Below are 26,529 nucleotides of genomic sequence, written 5' to 3'. Positions count from 1 at the left end.
CTCCGCTAATCGCTACTCTTCCCTGGTCGCCGTCACTAACCTTGCTACACACTTGCACCTTCGCGCACTCCTTCCTCCTTCACAGTCCCGCTGGACGATGCCTCCGCAGTCCCGTCTCACTCACACATCGACGCACACGCCCACACACACTGAGCTTGCTGTCACAATCACGTGGGACAATACCCGTAACAGAAGTATTTCGACGTCAATTTCAACTTTAACGGTGAAATCCGACTTACGCGGAAATTCGGGTTACGTCGCCAGCGTAGGAACCGAATTCATTCGTAAATCGAGGACTTACTGTATAATAATCTTATTGCAGACTTGTTTGACTTCATTGATACATCAAACCAATTTTAGTTCTCTACTGTGTACCTTTTAAAGTTACTGATGAGTAGACAAAGGTGTTGCTTTGTAAGTGTCAGCCCCCTCAGAGGGACCAGTATGGCTGTGAAACCATATAACTTATCATATGACAACATATACAAAACAAAAATGCTGGATAACTAGTTTTGAAACCTAAAGTCTGGGACAATAGTCTGTTCAACTGTTGCAATGGCACAATCATTTATCACATATCTGGAAATGTTTTTATAGGTTTTAGCAGGAATCAGGTTTGTTGCCATGACTTGTCCTGACATGTTCAGGGATGACCGCTTGTGACCTTACTCTATCACATTTTATTATTTTACAAGCATGAATTATGCCACGTGACACAACATGTCCCTGTCTGACCTCACGAAGGAGCCATAGTTTCTGCTAAAAGATGATAGATTCCTCCCACTGACCCGATATCAACCCCTTTGTTTCCTGTCCTGACTTGCCCTGAATTGCCCTGGGGATGACCTGGCATGGTCTTTACCCCTTCCCAGACATTTGGCCAGGCATTTTCTAGTGGTTACCTCGCGTGACTCTTTGAAGTACAGGTTTTGTTTTATGGCCCTTTGAAGCACTAGATTTTTTAGCATGATACTCGTATTGCTTTACAACCCTTTGAAGTGACACTTTTATGGCTTTATCACCATTTGAAGTCTCAGCTTTATTGTTTAAACGTACCGGTTTTATTGTTTTATCACCACTCGAGTGAGCCATAATGTCACGTAATACTTTTTTTACGACCGCACGAGGGAGCCATACTTAGAGGCCGTGTACCTGTCAAGATTTCGACGAAAGATGTACTCTTTGATTTTTTTTTTTTTTTTTTTTTTCACCACGCATACAAGGTCATCCATCCATTTGTTATCTCCATATCTGGATTTCAGCGGTAGCAATCCAAGCAGGAAAGGCCAGACTTCCCTATCACAAGACACCGCCTCATTTGTTGTACAACTGTGTAAACATTAAACATTGTCATCTTTGCTTTCTTAGTAAAATACACTGCCTTCACTTCTCGTCATGGGACACCAACAAGGAGTGGATGGTTGACTTGCCTAAGGGTGAGGACGCAAGGGCATTGTGTCTTGGTCAAGGCTGGGCGGCAGTCGCCACCAGCGCACTCATGGTCAGGCTTTTCTCTATCGGAGGAGTTCAGAGGGAAATCTTCAGTCTGCCGGGATCTGTGGTTTGCATGGCGGGACACGGAGAGCAGTTGCTCATCGTGTACCACAGAGGTACCAACATGCACACACACACAATTAAAATACACTAAATGCATCTTCGTGTATGATTCTTAAGAATGTATACATCGTTTCAGTTAAATGAATGACACTAGCCACACTGCAATTGAAATGTGTGATATAAGGAATTTGTGATAGAATTGTGGCCAAATCTGCTGTGTAATACATGTCATTGAAATACTCCTGCATTAGTAGAAAACTGTTGTAAAACATTAGTAGTATACTGTTGGTCTGCAGACTACAGTGGGGCAAAAAAGTATTTAGTCAAGCCACCAATTGTTCGGTCATAGGTGAGGTATACCTATGATGAAAATTATAGGCCTCTCTCATCTTTTTAAGTGGGAGAACTTGCACAATTGGTGGCTGACTAAATACCTTTTTGCCCCACTGTATATACTGTATTTGATTATCTGTCTCATTTAAAACCATCAGGGACAAGTTTTGATGGGGAGCAGGCACTGGGTGTGCAGCTACTGCAGTTTGGTCGAAAACGGAGGCAAATCATCAATGGCGAACCTCTCCCAATCTCTCACAAATCCTACCTATGCTGGCTCGGATTTACCGCTGAGGGTACTTCATACATTTTCTTCCATCCATCCATTTTCTGAGCCGCTTCTCCTCACTAGGGTCGCGGGCGTGCTGGAGCCTATCCCAGCTGTCATCGGGCAGGAGGCGGGGTACACCCTGAACTGGTTCCCACCCAATCGCGGGGCACATAGAAACAAACAACCATTCGCACTCACAGTCACACCTACGGGCAATTTAGAGTCTCCAATTAATGCATGTTTTTTGGGGATGTGGGAAGAAACCGGAGTGCCCGGAGAAAACCCGCGCAGGCACGGGGAGAACATGCAAACTCCACACAGGCGGGGCCGGGGATTGAACCCGGGTCCTCAAAACTATGAGGCTGACGCTCTAACCAGTCGTCCACCGTGCCGCCCCATACATTTTCTTGATCATTTGAATTTTTAAAGATCCCTACCAAACATTATCAGTGTTAACAAAATTATTCACAAAATTGTCCATATTGCACACGGTGAAAAATCCCACAGTGAAAAGAGTTAATAAGCAAAGGTTTACCCCGTATGCCTTTATTTTTTTCCATTGCAATATTTTTAAGATCTGGTTGTGTATTGTCAGGTACCCCATGTTACGTGGACTCTGAAGGGGTGGTGCGAATGCTGAACCGCTCCTTGGGCTTCACTTGGACACCAGTTTGCAATACCAGAGAAACGTGCAAAAGCAAATCAGACCACTACTGGGTAGTTGGGGTGCATGAGAACCCTCAACAACTCAGGTGAGTCACATAATTTAAATTATCTCCCTGGCCTGGGAGTAAAACAAAATGTTTGCATGTATACAACCAAATTGCAGTACAATGTGATATATAGTCAAAGTTCGGGCATTCGGTATCGAATATTTTTAGAATCCATTATTCTATCGATTAGTCCATTGACTAATCGAATAATCGGATAAAAATGAATTATGTATTATATGCAAGGGAGTTTTTCAAAGAATTGTGACTGTCGCCGTTTGACGTATGAGTCGGATGCGCGTCCCGTGAGCTTCCATACTGCACTCGGATTGCATTCATATCCGATTCATATCCACATATGAAAGAGGCCTGGCCATATGAAAAAGTCGGAAATGTACTGTTCACATTGACATGAAAAAATCAGATACAAGTCACATTGGGCAAAAAAATCGGAATTGACCTGCAGTATGGACATAGCCAAAGAGCTACTTTTTTGGTACTGATTAATGCAGGGCCCGACATTAAGCCTTTTTGAGTGGTGGCCCTATTGGGCCACCATGAGCCAAGTTGTGGTGGCCCTGTCAGAACCTGTACTGGCCCCTTATTTTCATGTAATAATAAGTTGTTTTCGTGATTATTTTGTATTTAGAGTCTTTATACTGTATTATTTAAGCCCCTTTAAGAAATTATTCGTACAATTGCAATTTTGGCAATGACTGTACAAACCTCACTGAAATCAAGGCATTGATTGCAACTGCACAAATTAACAATAATGCTTAAAATAATAAATACATTTAAAAAATAAAATATTTACTTAGCACTGACATTCCAACAATGCTTGAGCTTGTGTCTTGATGTTTTGCACACAATGTATATTTAGGGGTGCTCTGATCAGTGTTTTATGCTGCCAATTCCGGTATCGATAAACCATGAGTGAGATCTGCCAATCATTGCCGATCCCGCTTGAATAGATTAGATGTACATTTTTCAATTTATTTACAGTGAGTGCTATTGGCTGTATGATCTGTTTGTTTGGGTTTGCTTCGCAGCTCTTGGTCGCCTGTGCAGTGTGAAGGGGGAGGGGATGCTACACAAGGCCTGAGCGATTATGGAAGAAAATAATACCGTAATTTGTTGTGCATTTTTTTCCCCAAAGAAATTGTAAAAAATCAATAGTGCGCGTTATACATAGGTATAGGGGAAAATGGAAAACACTTTCACATTTTATAAATGTATGCTGCCGTCTAGAGGTTATGAAAAAGCGGTACACTTTCATTCCAATATGCTACCGCTACCTAGAGGTTGTGAGAAAGGTGTACACTTTCATTCCAATATGCTACCGCTATCTAGAGGTTATGAGAAAGGTGTAGACTTTAATTCCAATATGCCACCGCCACCTAGAGGTTATGAAAAAGGTGTAGCCTACCCTTTCATTACCATATATGATGGGCATGTATGACTGCATATCAGAATCATCTTTATTTTGCCAAGTATGTCAAAAACAGACAAGGAATTTGTCTCCGGTAGTTGGAGCCGCTCTAGTACAACAACAGACAGTTAATTGACAGAGAATACTTTTGAGTCATAAAAACATTGAGGAAAATAACAGTCACTGAGCAATAAAAGGTTGTAATCTGGTGATGCTGGTACAATTTATTTATTTATTTATTTTTGTACAGTTGTGCTCATAAATTTACATACCCTGGCAGAATTTGTGAAATATTGTTTATTTAAAATAAGAGTAATAAGTATTATGCGTTCAAAAAAAGTGCTTGACTTCAGAATAATTCTTTGAAGCTTAACTTCAGAATAATTGTTTGAAAAAGCTAACAACATACAGATAATACTTCATGTTTTGATCATATGGGTAGAAGCAAAATCATGCATTGTAAAAATGCATTATACATAGGTGGAAGCGTTTTCCAGAATTTTAAGGTCAATTTTGGGGGTGCATTTTATACATGCAAATTATACACGAGATATTACGATAATCAAGATTATTTTGATTGATAGTGAAATCATGATTAATAAACACAATTATTCATTTATCTTAAAACTTTGTATTTTGTTCAACTACCAAAACTTAAAAAAAAAAAAAAAAACAGAAAATAAATTGGTAACAAATCATTTAATAATATATTAAAATTTCAGAAATTGGAAGAAATAAAACCAAAGAAAAATAAATACATGCATGGCTAAAAACATGCCAATGCTTTTAGCCATGATTGTATTGTCTATGATAGTTAAAAAAAAATAAAAATCCTTCCATTTAGCAAATAGAAATAATTTTGTTAATACTAATTGACCTAAAACAGGGAGAAGTTTAGTGTGATTACATGTCAGAGTTAGGAAAAAGTGTCTTTTTATACAGTCAAGGACTATCTGCTGTTCCTGCTGTGTTTGCCTTGGCCTCTTGTGGGCAGTGTGGTGCGAGCTACTCATTTACTGTAACCTAAGGAAAATAGTACAAGAAGAAGGTCGCGATATAACGTTAATAAACTTGTTTTTCACAGATTAGGAAGAATAAATGCTTGTTAGTATTGTTATATTACCTGTCTATGTTTTACTATGGTGTTTGGGTGTGAATATTTACCTGAAGATAAATGCCTCTATGACCAAATGCTAATATTAGCTAGCCTGTCAATAGTTCTCCATTGACTGTTAGCTTTAATCTGGTGATTTCTATAACGGCGTGTCTTATATTTAAATATAAAATGGTAATTATTTCTGTTTTTTGCTTAGTTTTACAGTAAACTCCAACTGGGATGTCAGTAAACAGCTGAAGGCACACTCAGGGAGGGCAGATTAAGATTCGCCAGGCTGGAAAGAATGAGCTGATGCATGAGGGTAGCGCTGTTAGCTTCGATTACTGTTTTGAGGCTAACCCAAATTTGTGCCCGTTAATCCAGTCAGGCGATGCTGGTCAGTTTCTCCTTGCGTCATCACAACATTCTTTCTTGGACGAGATGTTTCGGTGATAAAAGAATTTCAAATCGACACTGAAAATGCAGTTTTGGGCCATTTTTGAGCGGGTGAAAATTTTCGGTGACTTAGACATTTGTACCGGCCTAAGTGTGCCAGTGTCTGTATGTAGGTGGTGGTCCGACCACCAGGCCACCGTTAATGTTTGGACTAGGCTTTATACGATCAGGATTTTTGGGGCCGATCACCGATCTGATCACAAGATGGAGCAATGTGTCTATTTAAATGACTTGTTAATTTACTATATATACTTGTGTAATGTATACTGAGTATCTTAAATTATTCATTCTCTCGTCCAGTGTTTCCCAACCAGTGTGCCGTGGATCATTAGTCTGCCATGAGCAATCTTCAGGGGTGCCGTGGGAAATTATCAAATTTTACTTAACTGCTCAAAGAAATTATTCATTTACATTTAATAATGTGTCTTTGGTCCTCTATTTATGCCAGTGAGGCATAGTGACAGACAGAACAAATCAATGCTATTCTATTAGATGGCAGGAAGTATATACAGTAATTACTGTGCATCTACTTTTTGTACATTTTTGTTTGTTGGTGTGCAGAGAGATTATCCAATTGTAAAATATGTGCCTTCATTCCATAAAGGTTGGAAATCACTGCTCTCGTCAGGTTATGTATTCTCATCAGGTCAACCCAGCATTACAACATGACAGAAATAATGGGAGCTAACTTACTTAGTTGAATTACTTTATTGTACATTACTTCACACACAGTGAAACTTTAGAGCATGATTTGACATCACGCCTGGATGTTTACGCACAACCGTTAGTACTTGCACTAGCTTGCTATGCTACATAACGTTTTGTTGCCTGCTTACTAGCCGTATTATATTAAAAGTATGTGAACATACCTCAAGCAAGCCTTAAATTAATGTAATCTCCCGACCACCGGTGACCACTAGCACACGTTTTTCCCTATTTTGTTCTGATAATACCCGCGTCGTCGCCATGGTAACGAGTGTATCCGGTCGCATTTATGAGTTGACAAGATAAAGCCCCATGATCGTAAAAGACTGGATGTGGTGGTACTGGAATACAAGATTTTATTGCAGTAGTCTGACATAGTGCAATCATGAAAGACCAAATTTTTCTTGTATTCTGAGCCGGACATTACGTGTTGTCTGTCCCACACCGCCGACATATATATTTTTAAATAACTTTATTGGTTGTCAGATATTTACAGTACTACGTCAAAAGACACGCGACAACGCTAAAAATAAACGAGCTTTTGAATTCAAATATACTCTACACGATGTCGACACGGAGTAAGTGTCTTTTGCGGACATTGATCGGATCGGTGAATTACCGTAATTTCTCGTGTATAATGCAAATTTTTTTCCCCCAAAAGTCAAAACTCAATGGTGCGCATTATACATAGGTATAGGGGAAAATGGGGGGGGGAAACTTTCCCATTTTTTTAAATGTATCCCGCCATCTAGAGGTTATGAAAACGCGGTACACGTTCATTTCAATATGCCACCGTCACTTAGAGGTTATGAGAAAGGTGTACTCTTTCAATCTAATATGCCAGCACCACCTAGAGGCTATGAAAAAAGTGTAGCCTACACTTTCATTCCAATATGACAGGGGTACGTATGACTGCTATGTACAGTTGTGCTCCTAAATTTACATACCCTAGCAGAATTTGTGAAATATTTATTTATTTTATTTTTAAATACGACTGATGACTGAACAAAAATCGTCATTCATTTCTTTATGGTTATGTTTTGTATGATGATAATGCTTTTCTGAAATGCTTGACATTTTAATTTGAATCCTATTAAAATAAAACTAAATGTGTTTCACCTGGACCTTCATGTTTTCTTTAAAGAATTGTACCCATCTTACAAATTCTTCACGGGTAATCCAACATATGAGCACAACTGTGTGTTTTCTCATTTACTAGATAAAAGTAGGACTGTGAATTTTAAAATAAGAGCAAGCAAATAAAAAGAGAGTTACGTGTTCAAATAAAGCGCTTAACTTCAGAATGATTATTTGAAAAAACTAACAAAATATGCAAAGGGCTACTAATTTGATATACACTTCTGAGGCTGCTTCAGGTTCCACTACATCATCTACAGGGTTTTCATACTATGACTGCAAATGAAGATTCATCTCATAACTACTTTGAAGATTATTTTCATAAACGGCTTATGAGACAGTAACTGGTTTGGCCCGTAATATGTCAGAAAATAGGTAAACATTTCCATTGTAAAAGCTGATGATTGAAAATATCTTACAAATATAAAAATATAAACACAAAAGATAATCAGTCTGCTTTCAAGAAGGACTACAGAAATCAGTGAATATTTACTGTTGAGAGGCTGAAATCAGAAGTGTTGGACAATTTTAAGTTAAACAATGGCTATAAACGATTAATCGATTACTAAAATAGCTGTTAATTAATTTGATTGATTAGTTGTCGATTAATCAATTTAATTTTGACAGCTTTAGTCAAAATGTGGTCTGTTTTTAAGGTGTATACCATGTAAAGGCTCGAGGTATCCACCGACCCTGCCCAGACCTGCTGTGGCTATCCTGCCATTCAAATTGCCCCTATGTCAGACAACCACTGAGAAAGGACAGATGGAGGTAAACGTACCAACATGATGTCTCACAAAGCTGGTCACATTTTGTCTTTTAATCTCTAGTTTGTTTAACAGAAATTGCAACAATTTGAAAAACTACATGAGCTGATAAACCACACTGATTGCAGAAGGGTGGAATGTGAAACTATCTTTTGCCAGACATTTTTTTTTTCATCAAACCCAGCTGCCTTAGATTTTTCATTTGGCTCTCTGTGTATGTATTTTTGTTGCAGTATTGATTACGCATATTTGAAAAAGACAAAGCTATTTTTTTCGTCTGACCTGCATTTCTGATGTGCAAGCGCAATATGATTTGGATTTGATCTACAGTGCATCCAGAAAGTATTCACAACGTTTCACTTTTTCCACATTTTGTTGTTACAGCCTCATTCCAAAATGGAATAAATACTTTTTCTCCTCAAAATTCTACGCGGGGGGATCTTAGCAAATGTATTAAAAATACAAAACTAAGATATCAATGTACATAAGTATTCAAAGCCCAGGCTCAATACTTCGTTGATGCCCCTTGGCAGTAATTACAGCCTCGAGGCTTTTTTTAATTTAGGGGCTTTTCCACCAACCAACCCAGGAACTTTGAGTTCCTGGTAGCAAAAGGTTCCTGTGGCCCAAGTGATTTGTGTTTCCATCGCACTAATTAGTTCAGGGTATCTTAAGCAAATGAGGCTGATGTTGCTCATTAATGACAACTACTGGATCTAAAAAATGCTAGTATTTCAAGCTTTCATTATCTTATTTCAAATATTTTTGTTACCTTTAAAACCTAACCCTATATCCAGGTCGGGCAATTGAGAACTGATTCACATTTGCAATGCCAACCTGGCTGCAGACATTCTTTGAGCTAGGGAGTTTTATTATACAGTATAAAAGTACATTTCAATAAATAATATATTTATTCTATTTTATTTAGATGACTTACCTAAATAAATTGTGCAACAGAAGCTTGCAGATGACTATAGATGTGATTGCTTAGCTGGAAAATGCAATCGGGACATGAGTCTGAAACCTTACACAGTTCCACTACAAATTTGAGAATCGCATCTATAGTCATCTGCAGGCTTCTACATTTATTTATATATTTATGCAAAAATAATTTTTTTTTTCTAAAGTCTTAGCATTCAGGCGATTACATTTTTCTTCATGCAAGTACTCAAGCTTTAGAGATTATCCGGTCATGTGCCTTTTATGGACCTTTTATTCACCATGTGCTCTGATGTAATGTACAACTTGTAATATTTTAATTTGTTACTACAGTATATCACATTGTACAGTTTGTGTATGAATTAGCTTCTATTTTGCTGTGTTTTACTCTGTTGTCTGCAGCCAGGTGCACAGCTATTTTCAGATCTCTCCAGAGATGTTTGATCGGATTCAAGTCTGGGCTCTGGCTGGGCCACTCGAGGACATACAGAGTTGTCCTGAATCCACTCCTTCGTTGTCTTAGCTCTTTGCCTAGGGTCGTTGTCCTGTTGAAAGATTAAGCTTCACCCCAGTCTGAGGTCCTGAGCTCTCTGAAGCAGGTTTTCATCCCGGATGTCTCTGTACATTGCTGCATTCATCTTTCCCTCAATCCTAACTAGTCTCCCAGTTCCTACCGCTGAAAAACATCCCCACATTATGCCACCACCATGCTTCACTGTAGGGATGGTGGTGTTCAGGTAGTGAGTGGTGACTGGTTTCCTCCAAACATGACACCTAGCATTTACGCCAAAGCGTTCAATCTTTGTCTCGTGAGACCAGATAATTTTCTTTCTCATAGTCTGAGTCTTTCAGGTGCCATTTGGCAAACTGCAGCCAGGCTGCCATGTGCCTTAGGGGAGTGGCATCCGTATGGCCAGTCTACCATACAAGCCTGATTGGTGGAGTGCTGCAGAGATGGTTGTCCTTCGGGAAGGTTTTCTCTCTCCACAGCGGACCGCTGGAGCTCTGACAGAGTGACCATCGGGTACTTGGTCACCTCCCTGAAAAAAGGCCCTTCTCCCCCAATTGCTGTGTTTCGACGAGCGGCCAACTCTAAGAAGAGTCCTGGTGGTTCGGAATTTATATTTACGAATGATGGAAGCCACTGTGCTCGTTGGAACCTTCAAAGTAGCAGAAATATTTCTATACCTTTGCAGATTTGTGCCTCGAGGAAATCCTGTCTCAGAGGTGTACAGACAATTCCTTTGACTTCATGCTTGGTTTGTGCTCTGAGATGCACTGTCACCTGTGGTACCTTTATAGACAGGTGTGTGCCTTTCCAAATCATGTCCAGTCCACTGAATTTACCACAGGTGGACTCCAGTTAAGCTGTAGGAACCTCTCAAGGATGATCAGTGGAAACATGATGCACCTGAGCTCAATTTTCAGCTTCGTGGCAAAGGCTCTGAATATTTACGTACATTTACGTGATTTCTTAATTTTTTTAAATTCTTAATACATTTGCAAAAATTTCCGAAAAACAAGTCAGTCATTATGGGGTGTTGTGTGTAGAATTCTGAGGGGGAAAAAATGTATTCCATTTTGGAATGTGGCTGAAACATAAAAGGTGAAGTGCTGTGAATACTTTTCGGATGCACTGTAGACATTAAGCTCATTTAATTGGTAATATTCTAGGAACAGTTCTGGCGTTCAGTGCTCTTCCACAGCCACTACAGCTTCCTATCCTCTAGCGGCTATGAAATAGATGAGGTGGGACAAAGTCAGTCGCAGAAAGAACAGCAGGAGCTGCTGATGAAGATGTTTGCAGTCAGTATAAAAAGTTTGATCACTTCTTTTTTTTGTGCTATAATTGTCTTTCATCCTGCCTAGTCACTTAAATTTTGATTCCTGCAGTTGTCATGTAAGCTGGAAAGAGAGTTTCGCTGCGTTGAGTTGGCGGAACTAATGACTCAAAACGTGGTGACGCTGGCCATTCGATACGCTTCAAGGTCAAGACGCATGGCTCTCGCACAACGGCTCAGTGAGATTGCGCTGGAAAAAGCTGGTCAGATTCATAATGAACAGGAGGAGGAGATGGAGCACTCTGACATCAGGCGTACTTCATCGGGGTAATGCTAAAATATGAAGTGATATGACATTTCTAGTGAAAGATTAAACTGCTAAAGTCACAACACTGCAGTCACGCCCTACAGTATTTCTGTATAGATATCTGTATTAAACTTGCCTGATTTAATTCACATTCATATATGGACAGTTATGACCACACTGAGGGCAAAGAAAAACATCACCGCAGACAGACACTGGAGGACGAGCCAGGCCAAGAGCTTGAAGAGGAAGAGGACCAACAGGAAATTGAGTCTCAAGATGGAATAGAAGCCCCAAAACGTAAGCCCGCCCTGAACTCTGTGTATGCGTTCTTCTTAGAGCCTCTAATGAATACCATACACATATGGCATGTGTGTGACCCTGCAGGTCTAAACCTGTTTGCCAACGTTCCAGGATCGCCTTTAAAGCAAGCAGCCCCGCTCTGTAAGATATGCCTCATTAAAAAGTCTGTATATTTAGTTTTGAAATGATCCAAATGTAAATATGAGCAAATGAGAATTGTAAAAAGGCAGTTCACTGACACGTGGTTAGTGTTTCCCAAGACAAACAACGGCATTTCTCTTCATTACTCCAAAAACATGTTAGGATTATTGCACATACAGTAGTTTTGAATGTGAATATGAATGGTTGTTTTGTCAGCCCTTTGATTGACAGTTCAGATGTAGCCCACCTGTATTACGCTAATGCTGGATTTATGGTTCAAGTGACACTATTTAAAAAAATAATAATAAAATTCTCCGTGAGGATCAATTTGGGCATTTGGTGGAGGGCAGGGATGGGCAACTTAAATGATGGCGGGGGCCACAATTTTTTTTTACCATCGGACCACATGATTTTCTGGATCGCAGCTTTTCGCCATTGCGTCATTACCACTCTTCTTCTCTGATGGAGAAGCTCTGACGCGATATAGTAAGTGATGTCTGCCATCTAGTGGTGAATGATAGTATTACAACTTTAAACTGCTCTGTTACGGTAGAGGAAACTAATTTTTTTGTTAATTAATTTAGGGGCCACTCCAAGTGTAGGCGCTGGTTACGTTTACTCTACCGCGTCTAAAATTTCCCCCCCAAAATTAAGGGAAACTCTTATTTATTTATTTATTTTGTCCTTGAATAAATCTTGGGGCCACGCAGAGTGTGGGCACTGGCCACATTTTTCCTCTACCCCATGTTTAAAATTTCTCTGTGTACACCCCCAAAAAAAACTTTTTTAAATTTGTTTTTTCCCCAAAAATTAATTGAGGGGCCATGCGGCCCACAGGCCGCCAGATGCCCCACCCTGGTGTATCCAGTCAAAGACCCAGATTTACTTAAGGTTTGTGCATGCCAAAACTGGTGTTAACTTGATTGCTCATACAAACAGATGTAGAGGCTTATCTACTTGCACAGAACTGTGTCAGCCAAACAGGCAAAATTGTTGCACAGTTAATTTTGCACGTTCTGGGAGGAGTTTATGCAACTACATTAATTTCGCATGCAAAATGTCATTTCTCCAACCTGACATTGTGATGGCAGGTTTTGCGTCTGAAAAACATTGCTGTGATATCATAACCAGGACTGCGTTTGTTGTGGCAGGGGGAGTCACAAGCAAAATGAGTGTCCCCACAGAGAGCAGATCTTTTACGCCCATGTAAACGTTTTCGAAATAAAAGAAACAAAAAATGTTGTGACATATTGTCTCTTCAACAATGCAATTTTGGAGCGTTGAATGATTTAAGGGCATATCACATGAGAAAATTTGTTTTGACTGCATTTTTTCCATATTTGGGTCGTTTGATATTGGCCCACTGTGACTTTTGGTGTTGGCCTCTCCCAGCAGTTTTTCGGTGTGCTGTCCTGTATTTTAAACGCAATGTTACGCAGTCTAGGTAGATACATCCATTTACCTTGCACTCTGAGTAAAATCAAGGAAAACATGACTTTTATGTGCTTGGTAGGTTCACCTGTTCGTTTGTTTGTCTTCCACTAACACTTCCAATTCCATCACTTCAAACTTCATTTTGCGCTTCCGGAAATCTCCAAAATTTTCCATGGTGGAAGCCATCAGAGCTACCTAAATGGCCGTCTCAATCCACCTCGACACCTGTTGCCAACAGCGCGCACAATCCGTGAGAGTGAGTGAACATGCAATTTAACACCTGCTATTTGGGATCTTAGTAAATCAGGCCCAAGGGTGTATGGCTGGAAGAATTAAGGCAATGTGTCTGAAAACTAACAGGTAGTTCAACCATTTTGAACACTACCAGCTATTAATATTGAGGAGACATGCAATTTAGCTCCCACCTTCCCCTCCATAGCATCAGTGTGATTATGAATATTGGAGCATAATTGCGCTGCAAAATAATGTTGAGCTACAATAATTTCATATTTGCATGACTCACCTTAGGTGTATTTTTTATTTTATGTATTTATTTTCTTTCTCCAGCGAGCAAAGGTGGACGTTCCAACCCTTTCAAGGTGAGTTCTGGAGATATTTCAAACAAATAAATGGTTTTGTATGTTAATCATCTTAAAGGTTTGGACGGGATGCATGCAGGTTCTCGGTTCGTGGAAGTCCTCTCCTGTGTCTTGTCAGCCTCGAGTGGCAAACATCCTTGACAACATGACGTCTAGCAGGAAGTCTGCTCCACTAAGTGCATCTGTAAGGAAGTCAAACAAAACCCCTGTCCTCAAACCACTCCCCCCTCGAGCAAAGACAAAGGTACTATTATTTTTTCTAAGCTCCTTATAGGAGTAGATACTTATTACAACGATGTGAAACTGGAGGCACAGGTTCTATAAGAACCAGCCACACAGCACGTTTTTGACCCTGCAAAATATCCATGCCATATGGCACAAACATTTTATTTCAATTTTCATATTGGATGTTATAGTTATATAAGACAAAACAGTAGAAATAATTGAACTGTTTTACAACTGTATCATTTTTGGTCTGATTTTCCATCTAGGCTCAGTCCACTCTCCTGCAGATGACTAATGCCAAGGCAGTCATAAAGAAGACTCAGGAAAAAATTGAGGCCATAGATGATCAACGCAAGCAAGCAGATCTCTCAACTGCTCCCTCACTAGCAGACAACTCCAAAGCTAAGAGGTAGAAGTTGGGAGTATCCAATCCTGTGTTTTTACTGAAGGAATACAACAGCTTATCTTGAAAACAGTCACGTTGCACAAAAAGCTTTCTCTCTGTCTCAGTCGTTGTGAATGCAGAAGAGGATGATGCCCATAGAACAATGTGATATACCGTAATTTCTTGTGTACAATACGCTCTGGAGTATAATGCAAACCCAGATATCGAGAAGTATTCTACCTATGTACATTGCACACCCAAAACTTACTATCCATTAATATATTCCCATGCAATAAATGATGGTGGCATTTCATGTAATACAATGAATGCAATTAATGGATTCACGTTTCCCTTGCCCGGACGCTGGTCACCAGGGCCCCCCTCTGGAACCAGCCCTGGAGGTGGGGCTTGAAGGCGAGCGCCTCGTGGCCAGGCCTGCACCCATGGGGCCCGGCCGGGCACGGCCCGAAAAGGTAACATGGGTCCCCCTTCCCATGGGCTCACCACCTGTGGGAGGGGCCATAGGGGTCGGGTGCAGTGCGACCTGGGTGGTGGCCAAAGGCGGGGACCTTGGCGATCCGATCCCCGGCTACAGAAGCTGGCTCTCGGGACGTGGAATGTCACCTCTCTGGCAGGGAAGGAGCCCGAGCTTGTGTGTGAGATCGAGAAGTTCCGACTAGATGTAGTCGGACTCGCCTCCACGCACAGCTTGGGCTCTGGTACCAGTCCTCTCCAGAGGGGTTGGACTCTCTTCCACTCTGGAGTTGCCCACGGTGAGAGGCGCCGAGCAGGTGTGGGTATACTTATTGCTCCCCGGCTCGGCGCCTGTACGTTGGGGTTCACCCCGGTGGACAAGAGGGTAACCTCCCTCCGCCTTCGGGTGGGGGGGACGGGTCCTGACTGTTGTTTGTGCCTTTGCACCAAACAGCAGTTCAGAGTACCCACCCTTTTTGGAGTCCTTGGAGGGGGTGCTGGAGAGCGCTCCCGCTGGGGACACCATCGTTCTGCTGGGGGACTTCAATGATCACGTGGGGAATGACAGTGAGACCTGGAAGGGCGTGGTTGGGAGGAACGGCCCCCCCCGATCAGAACCCGAGCGGTGTTCTTTTATTGGACTTCTGTGCTCATCACAAATTGTCCATAACGAACACCATGTTCAAGCATAAGGGTGTCGACACGTGCACTTGGAACCAGGACACCCTAGGTCACAGAACTTTGCTCATCTTCCGGGGGAGGCGGGGGACATCGAGTCCGAGTGGACCATGTTCCGCGCCTCCATTGCTGAGGCGGCCGACCGGAGCTGTGGCCGTAAGGTGGTTGGTGCCTGTCGTGGCGGCAATCCCCGAACCCGTTGGACACCAACGGTTAGGGATGCCATCAAGCTGAAGAAGGAGTCCTATCAGGCCTTTTTGGCCTGTGGGACTCCTGAGGCAGCTGATGGGTACCGGCTGGCCAAGCGGAATGCAGCTTTGGTGTTCGCTGAAGCAAAAACTCAGGCATGGGAGGAGTTCGGTGAGGCCATGGAGAAAGACTTCGGGGCGGCTTCGAGGAAATTCTGGTCCACCATCCGACACCTCAGGAGGGGGAAGCAATGCACCATCAACACTGTGTATCGTGGGGATGGGGCGCTGCTGACCTCGACTCGGGACATTGTGAGCTGGTGGGGGGAATACTTCGAAGACCTCCTCAATTCCACCAGTCTGGGTTCTCTGAGGCGGGCTCTCCTATCTCTGGGGTTGAGGTCACCGAGGTGGTTAAAAAGCTCCTCGGTGGCAAGGTCCCGGGGGTGGATGAGATTCGCCCGGAGTTCCTTAAGGCTCTGGATATTGTGGGGCTGTCCTGGTTGACACGCCTCTGCAACATTGCATGGACATCGGAGACATTGCCTCTGGATTGGCAGACGGGGGTGGAGGTACCCCGATTTAAGAAGGGGGACCGGAGGGTGTGTTCCAACTACAGGGGGATCACACTCCTCAGCCTCCTTCGTAAGGTCTATTCAGGGGTGCTGGAGAGGAGGGTCCGTGGGGAAGTTGAATCTCAGATTCAGGAGGAGCAGTGTGGTTTTCGTCCTGGCCGTGGAACAGTGGACCAGCTCTACACCCTTGGCAGGGTCCTCAAGGGTGCATGGGAGTTCGCTCAACCAGTCTCCATGTGTTTTGTGGACTTGGAGAAGGCGTTCGACCGTGTCCCTTGGGGTTCCTGTGGGGGGTGCTTCGGGAGTATGGGGTACCGAACCCCCTGATACGGGCTGTTCGGTCCCTGTACGACCGGAGTCAGAGTTTGGTCCGCATATCCGTCAGTAAGTCGGACTCGTTTCCCGCGGGGGTTGGACTCCGCCAAGGCTGCCCTTTGTCACCGATTCTGTTCATAACTTTTATGGGCAGAATTTCTAGGCGCAGCCGAGGCGTAGAGGGGGTACGGTTTGGTGGCCTCAGTATTGCATCTCTGCTTTTTGCAGATGATGTGGTTCTGTTGGCTTCATCAAACCGTGACCTCCAACTCTCACTGGAGCAGTTCGCAGCCGAGTGTGAAACGGCTGGGATGAGAATCAGCACCTCCAAATCTGAGACCAAAGCTACTGCCCCCGCGACCCGATCTTGGATAAGTGGTAGAAAATGGATTGGATCGGATGGATGGCATTTCATGTTTAATTTATACCTTTAATTAATTCTAATCAGCTATATTAACTATGTTGAGATTTCCTGTCTCCTGATTAATTTATTTAATATTGTGTCTGTCATACCCTCTAGAGTTTAGTTGTGAAATTGTAGCTTTAAGGTAGGGCTGTTATGGTTGAGCCTGTCTACTTGTATAGCGGCTGAAATAAGTACTTAACACGTCACCATTTTTCTCACTCAATATATTTCAAAAGGTGGGTATTGACATGAAAATTTCACCAGATGTTGGGAACAACCCAAGTAATCCATACATGCAAAGAACGTAGAACAAATAAGATCACAAATTTATTTGTGTGTAAAAATGCGAAATGAAAGAAAACAGAGAAAACCTATTGAACACGACAACTGGTATTTATTTAAAACTTTGTACAAAAGCCTTTGTTTGCAGTGACAGCCAACCAAGATGGCGCCTACCAGTGTGGTCGCCTCGGTAACGCGCTCTCTAGTATTGTCTTTGTTTTTGTGTTTTTTGTGTTTTTCGTCCGTCTTTGGAGACCTTACACGACTCACTTACACAAGGGGAGACCTGCTAACCATCAAGGAGTCTACTCCGGACTTTCTGTCACCAACTTTCGAATATCCGCTCAGTTTTTTCCCCGAGTTACTCACCGGAGCGGCGTCCGCGGTTTTCGGCGCATGGAGACGGAAGCGTCGCCACAGAGGGAAGCGAGCAGGCATTCAGGTGAAACTCCGCAAGAGAGGACACAGATTGGCGTTCCCGTCGATCCACCTCGCGAATGTACGCTCCCTACCCAACAAAATGGACGAGCTTCATCTTCTGTTAAAGACCAGGAAAGACTTCGGACGTTCCGCGGCCATGTGCTTCACGGAGACCTGGCTTTGCAACGCTGTACCCGATGGCGCTGTTATGCTTCCCGGTTTCCATATTCATCGAGCGGACCGCGACATAGAATCATCGGGGAAAACAGGGCGGCGGGATATGCCTCTATATCAACAAAAATGGTGTACGGACGTCACGGTGCTCAGCACACACTGCAGCCCGCATTTGGAGTCGCTATTCTTAAACTGTAAACCATTCTACTCCCCACGTGAGTTCGCATCATTCATTCTCGCTGGCGTCTATTTTCCGCCTCAAGCTAACACGAACGCCGCATTGCTAACGCTCGCCGATCAAGTCAACGAAATTGAAAAAAAACACCCCGACTCACCCCTCATTATTCTCGGGGACTTTAACAAAGCTAAACTCAACCACGAACTCCCTAAATACAAGCAGCACATCGACTGTCCTACCAGGGAAAATAATACTTTAGACCACTGCTACACCACGGTAAAAAACGCATACCGTGCTATACCTCGTGCAGCCTTGGGCTCGTCTGATCACTGCTTAATTCACTTAATACCGACGTACAGGCAAGAACTTAAATGTGCGAAGCCTACAGTGAAAACAGTCAAAAAGTGGACAAATGAAGCCAAGATGGAACTTCAAAGCTGCTTAGACTGCACAGACTGGAGTGTCTTTGAAAATTCAGCTGGCAGCCTGGATGAATATACGGACACTGTCACATCCTATATCAGTTTCTGCGAAGAGGTCTGTGTTCCAACAAAATCATTTCGCACATTCAACAACAATAAGCCGTGGTTCACTGCTAAACTTAAGCAGCTTCGCCAAGCTAAGGAGGACGCATATCAGAGCGGGGACAGGGCCCTGTATAATCGAGCTAGAAACCAGCTGACCAAAGAAATTAACATTGCAAAGAGGATCTATACAGCAAAGTTGGAAAAAGAGTTTAGCGCAAACGACTCTAAATCAGTCTGGCATGCATTCCAGTCGCTGACTAATTACAAGCGACGATCCCCCCAAGCTGAGAACAATAGCACACTAGCCAACGACTTGAATACCTTCTACTGCAGATTTGAAAAGGACAGTTTCACACCACACACCAACCCGGCCGCACCCGCGACCACAATCACACCTCTGACCTCTGCGTTAACCATCCATGAACAGGATGTGAGACGCATCTTCAAACAACAAAAGATTAACAAAGCGGCAGGCCCGGACCACGTGTCTCCATCCTGCCTCAAAGTCTGCGCGGACCAGCTCGCGCCAGTCTTCACTCAGATCTTCAACAGATCACTGGAAATGTGCGAAGTTCCATCCTGCTTCAAACGCTCCACCATCATCCCAGTCCCCAAGAAACCTGCAATCTCGGGTCTGAATGACTACAGGCCTGTCGCTTTGACATCTGTGGTCATGAAGTCCTTTGAACGTCTTGTGCTGGACCACCTCAAGAGTGTCACAGGTCCCCTGCTGGACCCCCTGCAGTTTGCCTACCAAGCGAACAGATCTGCGGATGATGCAGTCAACATGGGACTGCACTTCATCCTAGAACACCTCGACAGTGCAGGGACCTACGCGAGGATCCTGTTCGTGGACTTCAGCTCAGCGTTCAACACCATCATCCCTGAACTCCTTTCATCCAAGCTTCTCCAGCTCAGCGTCTCACCTGCCATCTGCCAGTGGATTTACAGCTTTCTGACGGGCAGGACACAGCAGGTCAGGCTGGGGGAGGCCACCTCATCCACACGCAGCATCAGCACTGGGGCGCCCCAAGGTTGTGTCCTCTCTCCGCTGCTCTTCTCTCTCTACACGAACGACTGCACCTCAGCGAACCCGACTGTCAAACTCCTGAAGTTTGCAGATGACACCACTGTCATCGGCCTCATCAAGGACGGTGACGAGTCTGCATATCGACAGGAAGCGGAGCGGCTGGAGCTGTGGTGCGGCCGACACAACCTGGAGCTGAACACGCTCAAGACTGTAGAGATGATCGTGGACTTCAGGAGGCATCCTTCGCCACAGCTGCCCCTCACGCTGTCCAGCTGCCTTGTGTCAACCGTCGAGACCTTCAAGTTCCTGGGAATTACAATCTCCCAGGACCTGAAGTGGGCGACCAACATCAACTCCGTCCTCAAAAAGGCCCAGCAGAGGATGTACTTCCTGCGGCTTCTGAGAAAGCATGGCCTGCCACCGGAGCTGTTGAGACAGTTCTACACAGCGGTCATCGAATCAGTCCTGTGTTCTTCCATCACAGTCTGGTTTGGTGCTGCTACAAAAAAGGACAAACTCCGACTGCAACGGACAATCAAAACTGCTGAAAGGATTGTCGGTACCCCCCCTACCCACCCTTGAGGACTTGCACGCTGCCAGAACTAAGACAAGGGCGTGCAAAATCCTCTCGGACCCTCCCCACCCTGGTCACCAGCTCTTCCAGCTCCTTCCCTCAGGTAGGCGCTACCGATCAATGCAAACTAGAACTAGTAGACATTCCAACAGCTTCTTCCCTCTTGCAATCAACTTCTTGAACAGCTAACTTACAATTCCATTACAACAAGCTGGCAATTTTTTGACTAGAGTTCGTTGTCACATTTCTGTATTATGTATTACTCGTGCACTCACTGTAGTTGTCTCGCCATGCTGCACTATTTGCATATAGTGGCCACTCATGCCAGAGTAGCATCTGCTCCATTTGCACACTGATTGAGGAGTATCTGTAACATTTGCACAACCATTGTCCCAGATTATCGCAGTACTCGTCACTTTAAACCGCATACACTCCTTGAAGTCTCAGTGCCCTTTGCACAATGGTCATTGCACCGGACTATTGCGATATTAGCCATTCGAACTGAGGACTCTGCATCTTTTTGCACAATTGTTGTTTGTTGTTGTTTTTTGTCAATGTCTTTATGTCTCCAAAGTGTTCTGTAAATTGACTGTCTGTTGTACTAGAGCGGCTCCAACTACCGGAGACAAATTCCTTGTGTGTTTTGGACATACTTGGCAAATAAAGATGATTCTGATTCTGAAATGCATTGCTCTGGTGTGATTTTGGCCCATTCCTCCACACAATCACTCTTCAAATCTTGAAGGTTCCGTGGCCTTATTTTATGGACCTTGAGTTTCAGTTCTTTCCATAGATTTTTGACAAGTCAGGTGATTGGCTGCTCCATTCGAGCAGCTTTATTTTTTTCTTTGAAACCAATTAGTTTCCTTGGCAGTATGTTTTGGATCATTATCCTGATGAAATGTCCACCGTCGTTTCATTTTCATCATCTTCGTAGATGGCAGCAGATTTTTGTCAAAATTGTCTCAGTAGATTTGGCCATTCATCCTTCCTTCTATAATGTGAAGTTTACCAGTACCATTTGCTTAAAAGCTGCCCGACGCCATCATGTTCCGACCTCTGAATATCACTGTTGGTATGGTGTTTTCAGCGTTTTCTACTCCAAATGTGGTGTGCATTATGGCATCCAAACAGTTCAGTTTTGGTCTCATCCGACCAGACTGTATTCTCCCAGTATTTAACTGGCTTGTCCAAATGTTGTTCAGAAAACTTTAAACGAGCTTTGACATGTGTTTTTTTTTTTTTCAGCAATGGGGTCTTGCGTGATGAGCGTGCAAAGAGGCCATGGCAGCGGAGTGTATTGTTTACAGTTTACCTTGACAGTACCTGCTAATTCCAGGTCTTTTTGAAGCTCTCCACAAGTGGTCCTTGGCTCCTTGACAACTCTTCTGATTATTATTTACACTCCTCTGTCACAAATCTTGCGAGGAGCACCTGATCGAGGCAAATTTATGGTGGTATGATTGGCTTTCCACTTACGTATGGCCCTAACCTTGCTCACTGGAAAATTCAGAAGCTTAGATATGCGCCTGTAAGCAAGGCCATCATCTTTTACAACAATTAGTTTGCGATGGTCTTGAGACAGCTCTTTGCTCTCACCCATCATGAGATGTGTCTTGATTCACGCCTTGGCAATGAGACCTGTTTGTAAATTAGGACTGAACCAGCTGATATTCATTTGTACTGACAAGGGGCTGGATTGGTGTTTGATTGATAGATTTTAGGTATTGTCTTGGCTTTCCATGCCTTTTTGCACCTCTCTTTGTGTTCAATACTTTCCCCTGTGCCATTTCACATTATTACACACACTTAATTTCTGATCTTATTTGTTCTACTTTCTCTTTATGTATGGATTACTTGGGTTGTTCCCAACATCTGCTGAAAATTTTAATAGCACCTTTGGAAATATATTTAGTGAGAAAAATGGTGACGTGTTAAATGCTTATTTCAGCCGCTGTATCTGATTTGACCAAATGAAACGGAGCAGCGTTTCGACACTTGGTTCTAAAATTCAGTTCAGAAATTCTGACTGCCAAGGATTTGAGAAGAATCAAGTGTGAAGCTACTTGGAACCCATTGTCTTCAAGTTCTGTCATATTTCAGAACTGCAACTTACCTGAAATACCTCAAAATGCCAGGTGTTCAGTGTTAAGAGACATGGCCAAGGTAAGAAAAGCTGTAAAAAGGCCACCACTGAATAAGACAACAAGCTGAAGGATCTAGTCTTGGCCAAGAAATATCTGGACAGATTTCTCAGTTTTTATAGACATAAGACTCTTGACGGACCAGATGGATGGTCCCATGGCAGGATTAAGGCTTCTTTATACTTGCGCGGGCAGTGACCGCGTTGACGTCACTGCGGCTGTCCCACACGCAGTTTGCGTTTATACTCGAACGCAACCCATTGAAAATGTACTGCAGTTCCCCTCCAAGAACTAGAGTTTACCTCCGGGTGTCGCTACGGCTGGTATTGGCTAGGACACCACAGGGTGGAGTTTCCTCTGCATTTTTTGGCCATTTCCGGGAGCCGTTTTTACTTTCCGGAACAAGGAACAAAGGAACAACAATGGCGACGGTGGAACAGTGTCTGCTAGAACAAATGGACCAAGGTGACCAGATCAAAAATTGATCAAGAAGGCGGCGGCGTAGGTGGTATGTGGAACCAAGGGGAATACTAAGTCATCACAGCATGTGACTTAAACGGACCAATTACGAGAGATGATCCTCCGCGGCATTCTACACGCAGCAACAATTTTTGCCGTGTGCACGTCAAGTGACGCATGGAGGCTGCGCGGCCCAATGCGTCGGTCACGTGATGCAATGTGGGCACTGTCAGCTGTGCGAGCGCGGGAGTATAAAGATGGCTTTACTTGTGCCCCTTTTCCATTGTACCGGTTCTACCCCCAACCAGCCTCGCTTGACCCCATGTCGCTTCTCCATTACACTTTTTTGAGGCCGAGCGATGGCAATGGCACCGCTTTTCAGAACCTCCTCTGACCTGGTTCTAAAATTCAGGCCGTGGGCTGCGATATAACTTATCTGATTGGTCAACAGATGTCGGCGTTTCTTTAAGCACGGTGACGTATCAGTTTAACAAACATTGCGTCCAAAGGCTGGTGCACATCGAGTGATCCCGCCGAACCCGACTAAATTGTCGCGCAGTGTGCGTGGTTTGGTGACTGTTTTCATGAGTGGCCGATCAGTGTGCCACTGGTTTTGCCACAATTCACAGTTTGAATCGCCATCTTAATGTCGCAGCTGATAAGGCTTCCCTCACAGGAAAACACATTTCTGGGTTTAGCAAGCCGCTCCGCATCAAGCCATATAAATAGTATATAAAGAATTGCATATTGTCTTTACTTTAATACCTAACTATATTCATAATTTATAATGTACCAGTGAATGAAAAAGCAAAGCTCAGGACCAGAATGTACGCGAACGCTAGGTATGTTCAAATGCATGAGGCCAGCGAGCCTCCTTTCAAATATCTATACTCTCGCTTTTATTCTCAACAACACACTCTCTCTTTGGCGACCGGCTTCTTCCTTAACTATTAATCTATCTTTTTTATGGTTTAAGGAATGTGATAAAGTACAAGATCCTGGATACACAGCATCAAACACCTGTACAGGCTCGCCGGGCATCCGCTCATGTGCGGGGGTGCGTTGGCAACTCTACACGATGTTCCAGTCCAGTCGGGTTCGACCATGTTGCGCAGTGTGCAGCAGGCCCAAAGCAGCTTTTGTTCTGTGTTCGAGTGAGGGGGTGCGGGCATTTTTGTCCATTTTGGCAGAAAATGAAATACTGCGTGATGGAAGGCGCGACAAGAACCGAGTATGTCACCTTCTTCTTGATCCCGCTCCAATCCCTCCCACTTGTGTTTTTTCCCCTGTTGTAAAGGAAAACCAATGAAGGCCAGGCAAGGCCTTCTGGAACTTGTAATGGAAAAGCGGCATAACAGGAACAGAGCTCCGCTAAAATTCAGACGCCACCAAAGTGGAGGTGGGATACTGGTATGGGCTGGTATTATTAAAGATGAGCTGGTTGGACCTTTTCTGGTTTAAGATGGGCTCAAAGTGAACTCCCAAACATTCTGTCAGTTTTCAGAAGACGCTTTCTTTAGGCAGTGAGACAGGAAGATGTCTTCATCTTTCTAAAAGAGAATGGATTTTTATGCAGCACAGTGCTCCATCACATGCATCTAAGTACTCCTCTGCATGGTTGGCCAGTAAAGGCTTGAAAGACAAAAAACTAATGGTGCAGGTGGCACTGCATCAAAAACCAACATCAATGTGTAAAGCATATCACCACATGGGCTCAGGAACACTTCAGAAAACCAATGTCAGTAAATATAGTTCGGCGCTACATCCGTAAGTGCAACTTGAAATTCTACTATGCAAAGCAAAAGCCATTTATCAACAACACCCAGAAACGGCGCCGCTTCGCTGGTCCCGAGCTCATCTAAGATGGACTGATGCAAAGTGGAAAAGTGTTCTGTGGTCCGACGAGTCCACATTTCAAATTGTTTTTGGAAATTGCGGACGTCGTGTTCTCCGGGCCAAAGAGGAAAAGAACCATCCATTCTGTTATGGACGCAAAGTTCAAAAGCCAGCATCTGTGATGGTATGCGGCTGTGTTAGTGCCAATAGCATGGGCAACTCACAGATCTGTGAAGGCACCATTAATGCTGAAAGGTACATACAGGTTTTGGAGAAACATACGCCGCCATCCAAGCAATGTCTTTTTCATGGACGCACATGCTTATTTCAGCAAGACAACGCCAAACCACATTCTGCACGTGTTACAACAGCGTGGCTTCGTAAAAGAGTGCGGGTACTAGACTGGCCTGCCTGCAGTCCAGACCTGTCTCCCATTGAAAATGTGTGGCACATTATGAAGCGTAAAATACGGCAACGGAGACCCTGGACTGTTGAACAGCTGAAGCTGTACATCAAGCAAGAATGGGAAAGAATTCCACCTACAAAGCTTCAACAATTAGTGTCCTCAGTTTCCAAACGTTTATTGAATGTTGTTAAAAGAAAAGTTGATTTAACACAGTGGTAAACATGACCCTGTCCCAACTTTTTGGGAACGTGTTGCAGCCATAAAATTCTAAGTTAATGATTATTTGCTAAAGACAATAGTTTATCAGTTTGAACATTAAATATCATGTCTTTGGATGTATTCAATTAAATATAGGTTGAACATGATTTGCAAATCATTGTATTCTGTTTTTATTAAACGCAACGTCCCAACTTCATTGGAATTGGGGTTGTGTGTGTATATATATAATATAATATATATATATATATATATATATATCCATCCATCCATTTTCTGAGCCGCTTCTCCTCACTAGGGTCGCGGGCGTGCTGGAGCCTATCCCAGCTGTCATCGGGCAGGAGGCGGGGTACACCCTGAACTGGTTGCCAGCCAATCCTAGGGCACATACAAACAAACAACCATTCGCACTCACAGTCAAACCTACGGGCAATTTAGAGTCTCCAATTAATGCATGTTTTTGGGATGTGGGAGGAAACCGGAGTGCCCGGAGAAAACCCACGCAGGCACGGGGAGAACATGCAAACTCCACACAGGCGGGGCCGGGGATTGAACCCGGGTCCTCAGAACTGTGAGGCTGACGCTCTAACCAGTCGGCTACCGTGCCGCTTATATATATATATATATATATATTACATATATATATATATATATCACATATATATATATATATTACATATATATATATATATATGATATATATATGATATATATATATATATATATCATATATATATATATATATATATATATCATATATATATATATATATATCATATATGTCATATATATATATATATGAGATATATATATATATTACATATATATATATATATGATATATATATATATATGATATATATATATATATATATGATATATATATATGATATATATCGATATATATATATGATATATATATATATATATATGATATATATATATGATATATATATATCATATATATATATATCATATATATATATATATATATATATATATATGATATATATATCATATAGATATATGATATATATATATGATATATATATATATATATGATATATATATATATA

The 26,529-nt window shown here is 42.9% G+C and overlaps 1 protein-coding gene across 5 annotated transcripts in view; it reads left to right on the top strand.

Annotated features, from left to right (window-relative positions):
* wdhd1 (WD repeat and HMG-box DNA binding protein 1) overlaps positions 1–26,529 on the top strand; it is a 127,379-nt gene that overhangs the window by 72,748 nt on the left and 28,102 nt on the right. For 3 of the 5 annotated variants that reach the window (XM_061765153.1, XM_061765154.1, XM_061765158.1), the window contains 11 exons: positions 1,369–1,610; positions 2,049–2,186; positions 2,757–2,913; positions 8,351–8,465; positions 11,075–11,206; positions 11,294–11,508; positions 11,655–11,785; positions 11,873–11,929; positions 13,931–13,962; positions 14,042–14,206; positions 14,454–14,596. In XM_061765153.1, coding sequence (XP_061621137.1) covers positions 1,369–1,610; positions 2,049–2,186; positions 2,757–2,913; positions 8,351–8,465; positions 11,075–11,206; positions 11,294–11,508; positions 11,655–11,785; positions 11,873–11,929; positions 13,931–13,962; positions 14,042–14,206; positions 14,454–14,596 — 1,527 coding nt within the window. Of the gene's footprint in view, positions 1–1,368; positions 1,611–2,048; positions 2,187–2,756; positions 2,914–8,350; positions 8,466–11,074; positions 11,207–11,293; positions 11,509–11,654; positions 11,786–11,872; positions 11,930–13,930; positions 13,963–14,020; positions 14,207–14,453; positions 14,597–26,529 lie in introns of those variants that run through there. The other 2 variants (XM_061765157.1, XR_009787107.1) reach the window with 2 other exon arrangements.

This window comes from Phyllopteryx taeniolatus, unplaced genomic scaffold (genome assembly GCF_024500385.1).
Source record: "Phyllopteryx taeniolatus isolate TA_2022b unplaced genomic scaffold, UOR_Ptae_1.2 contig_26, whole genome shotgun sequence".
In the NCBI taxonomy this organism is placed as follows: domain Eukaryota; kingdom Metazoa; phylum Chordata; class Actinopteri; order Syngnathiformes; family Syngnathidae; genus Phyllopteryx; species Phyllopteryx taeniolatus.
This window is presented reverse-complemented; position numbering and strand designations above follow the sequence as displayed.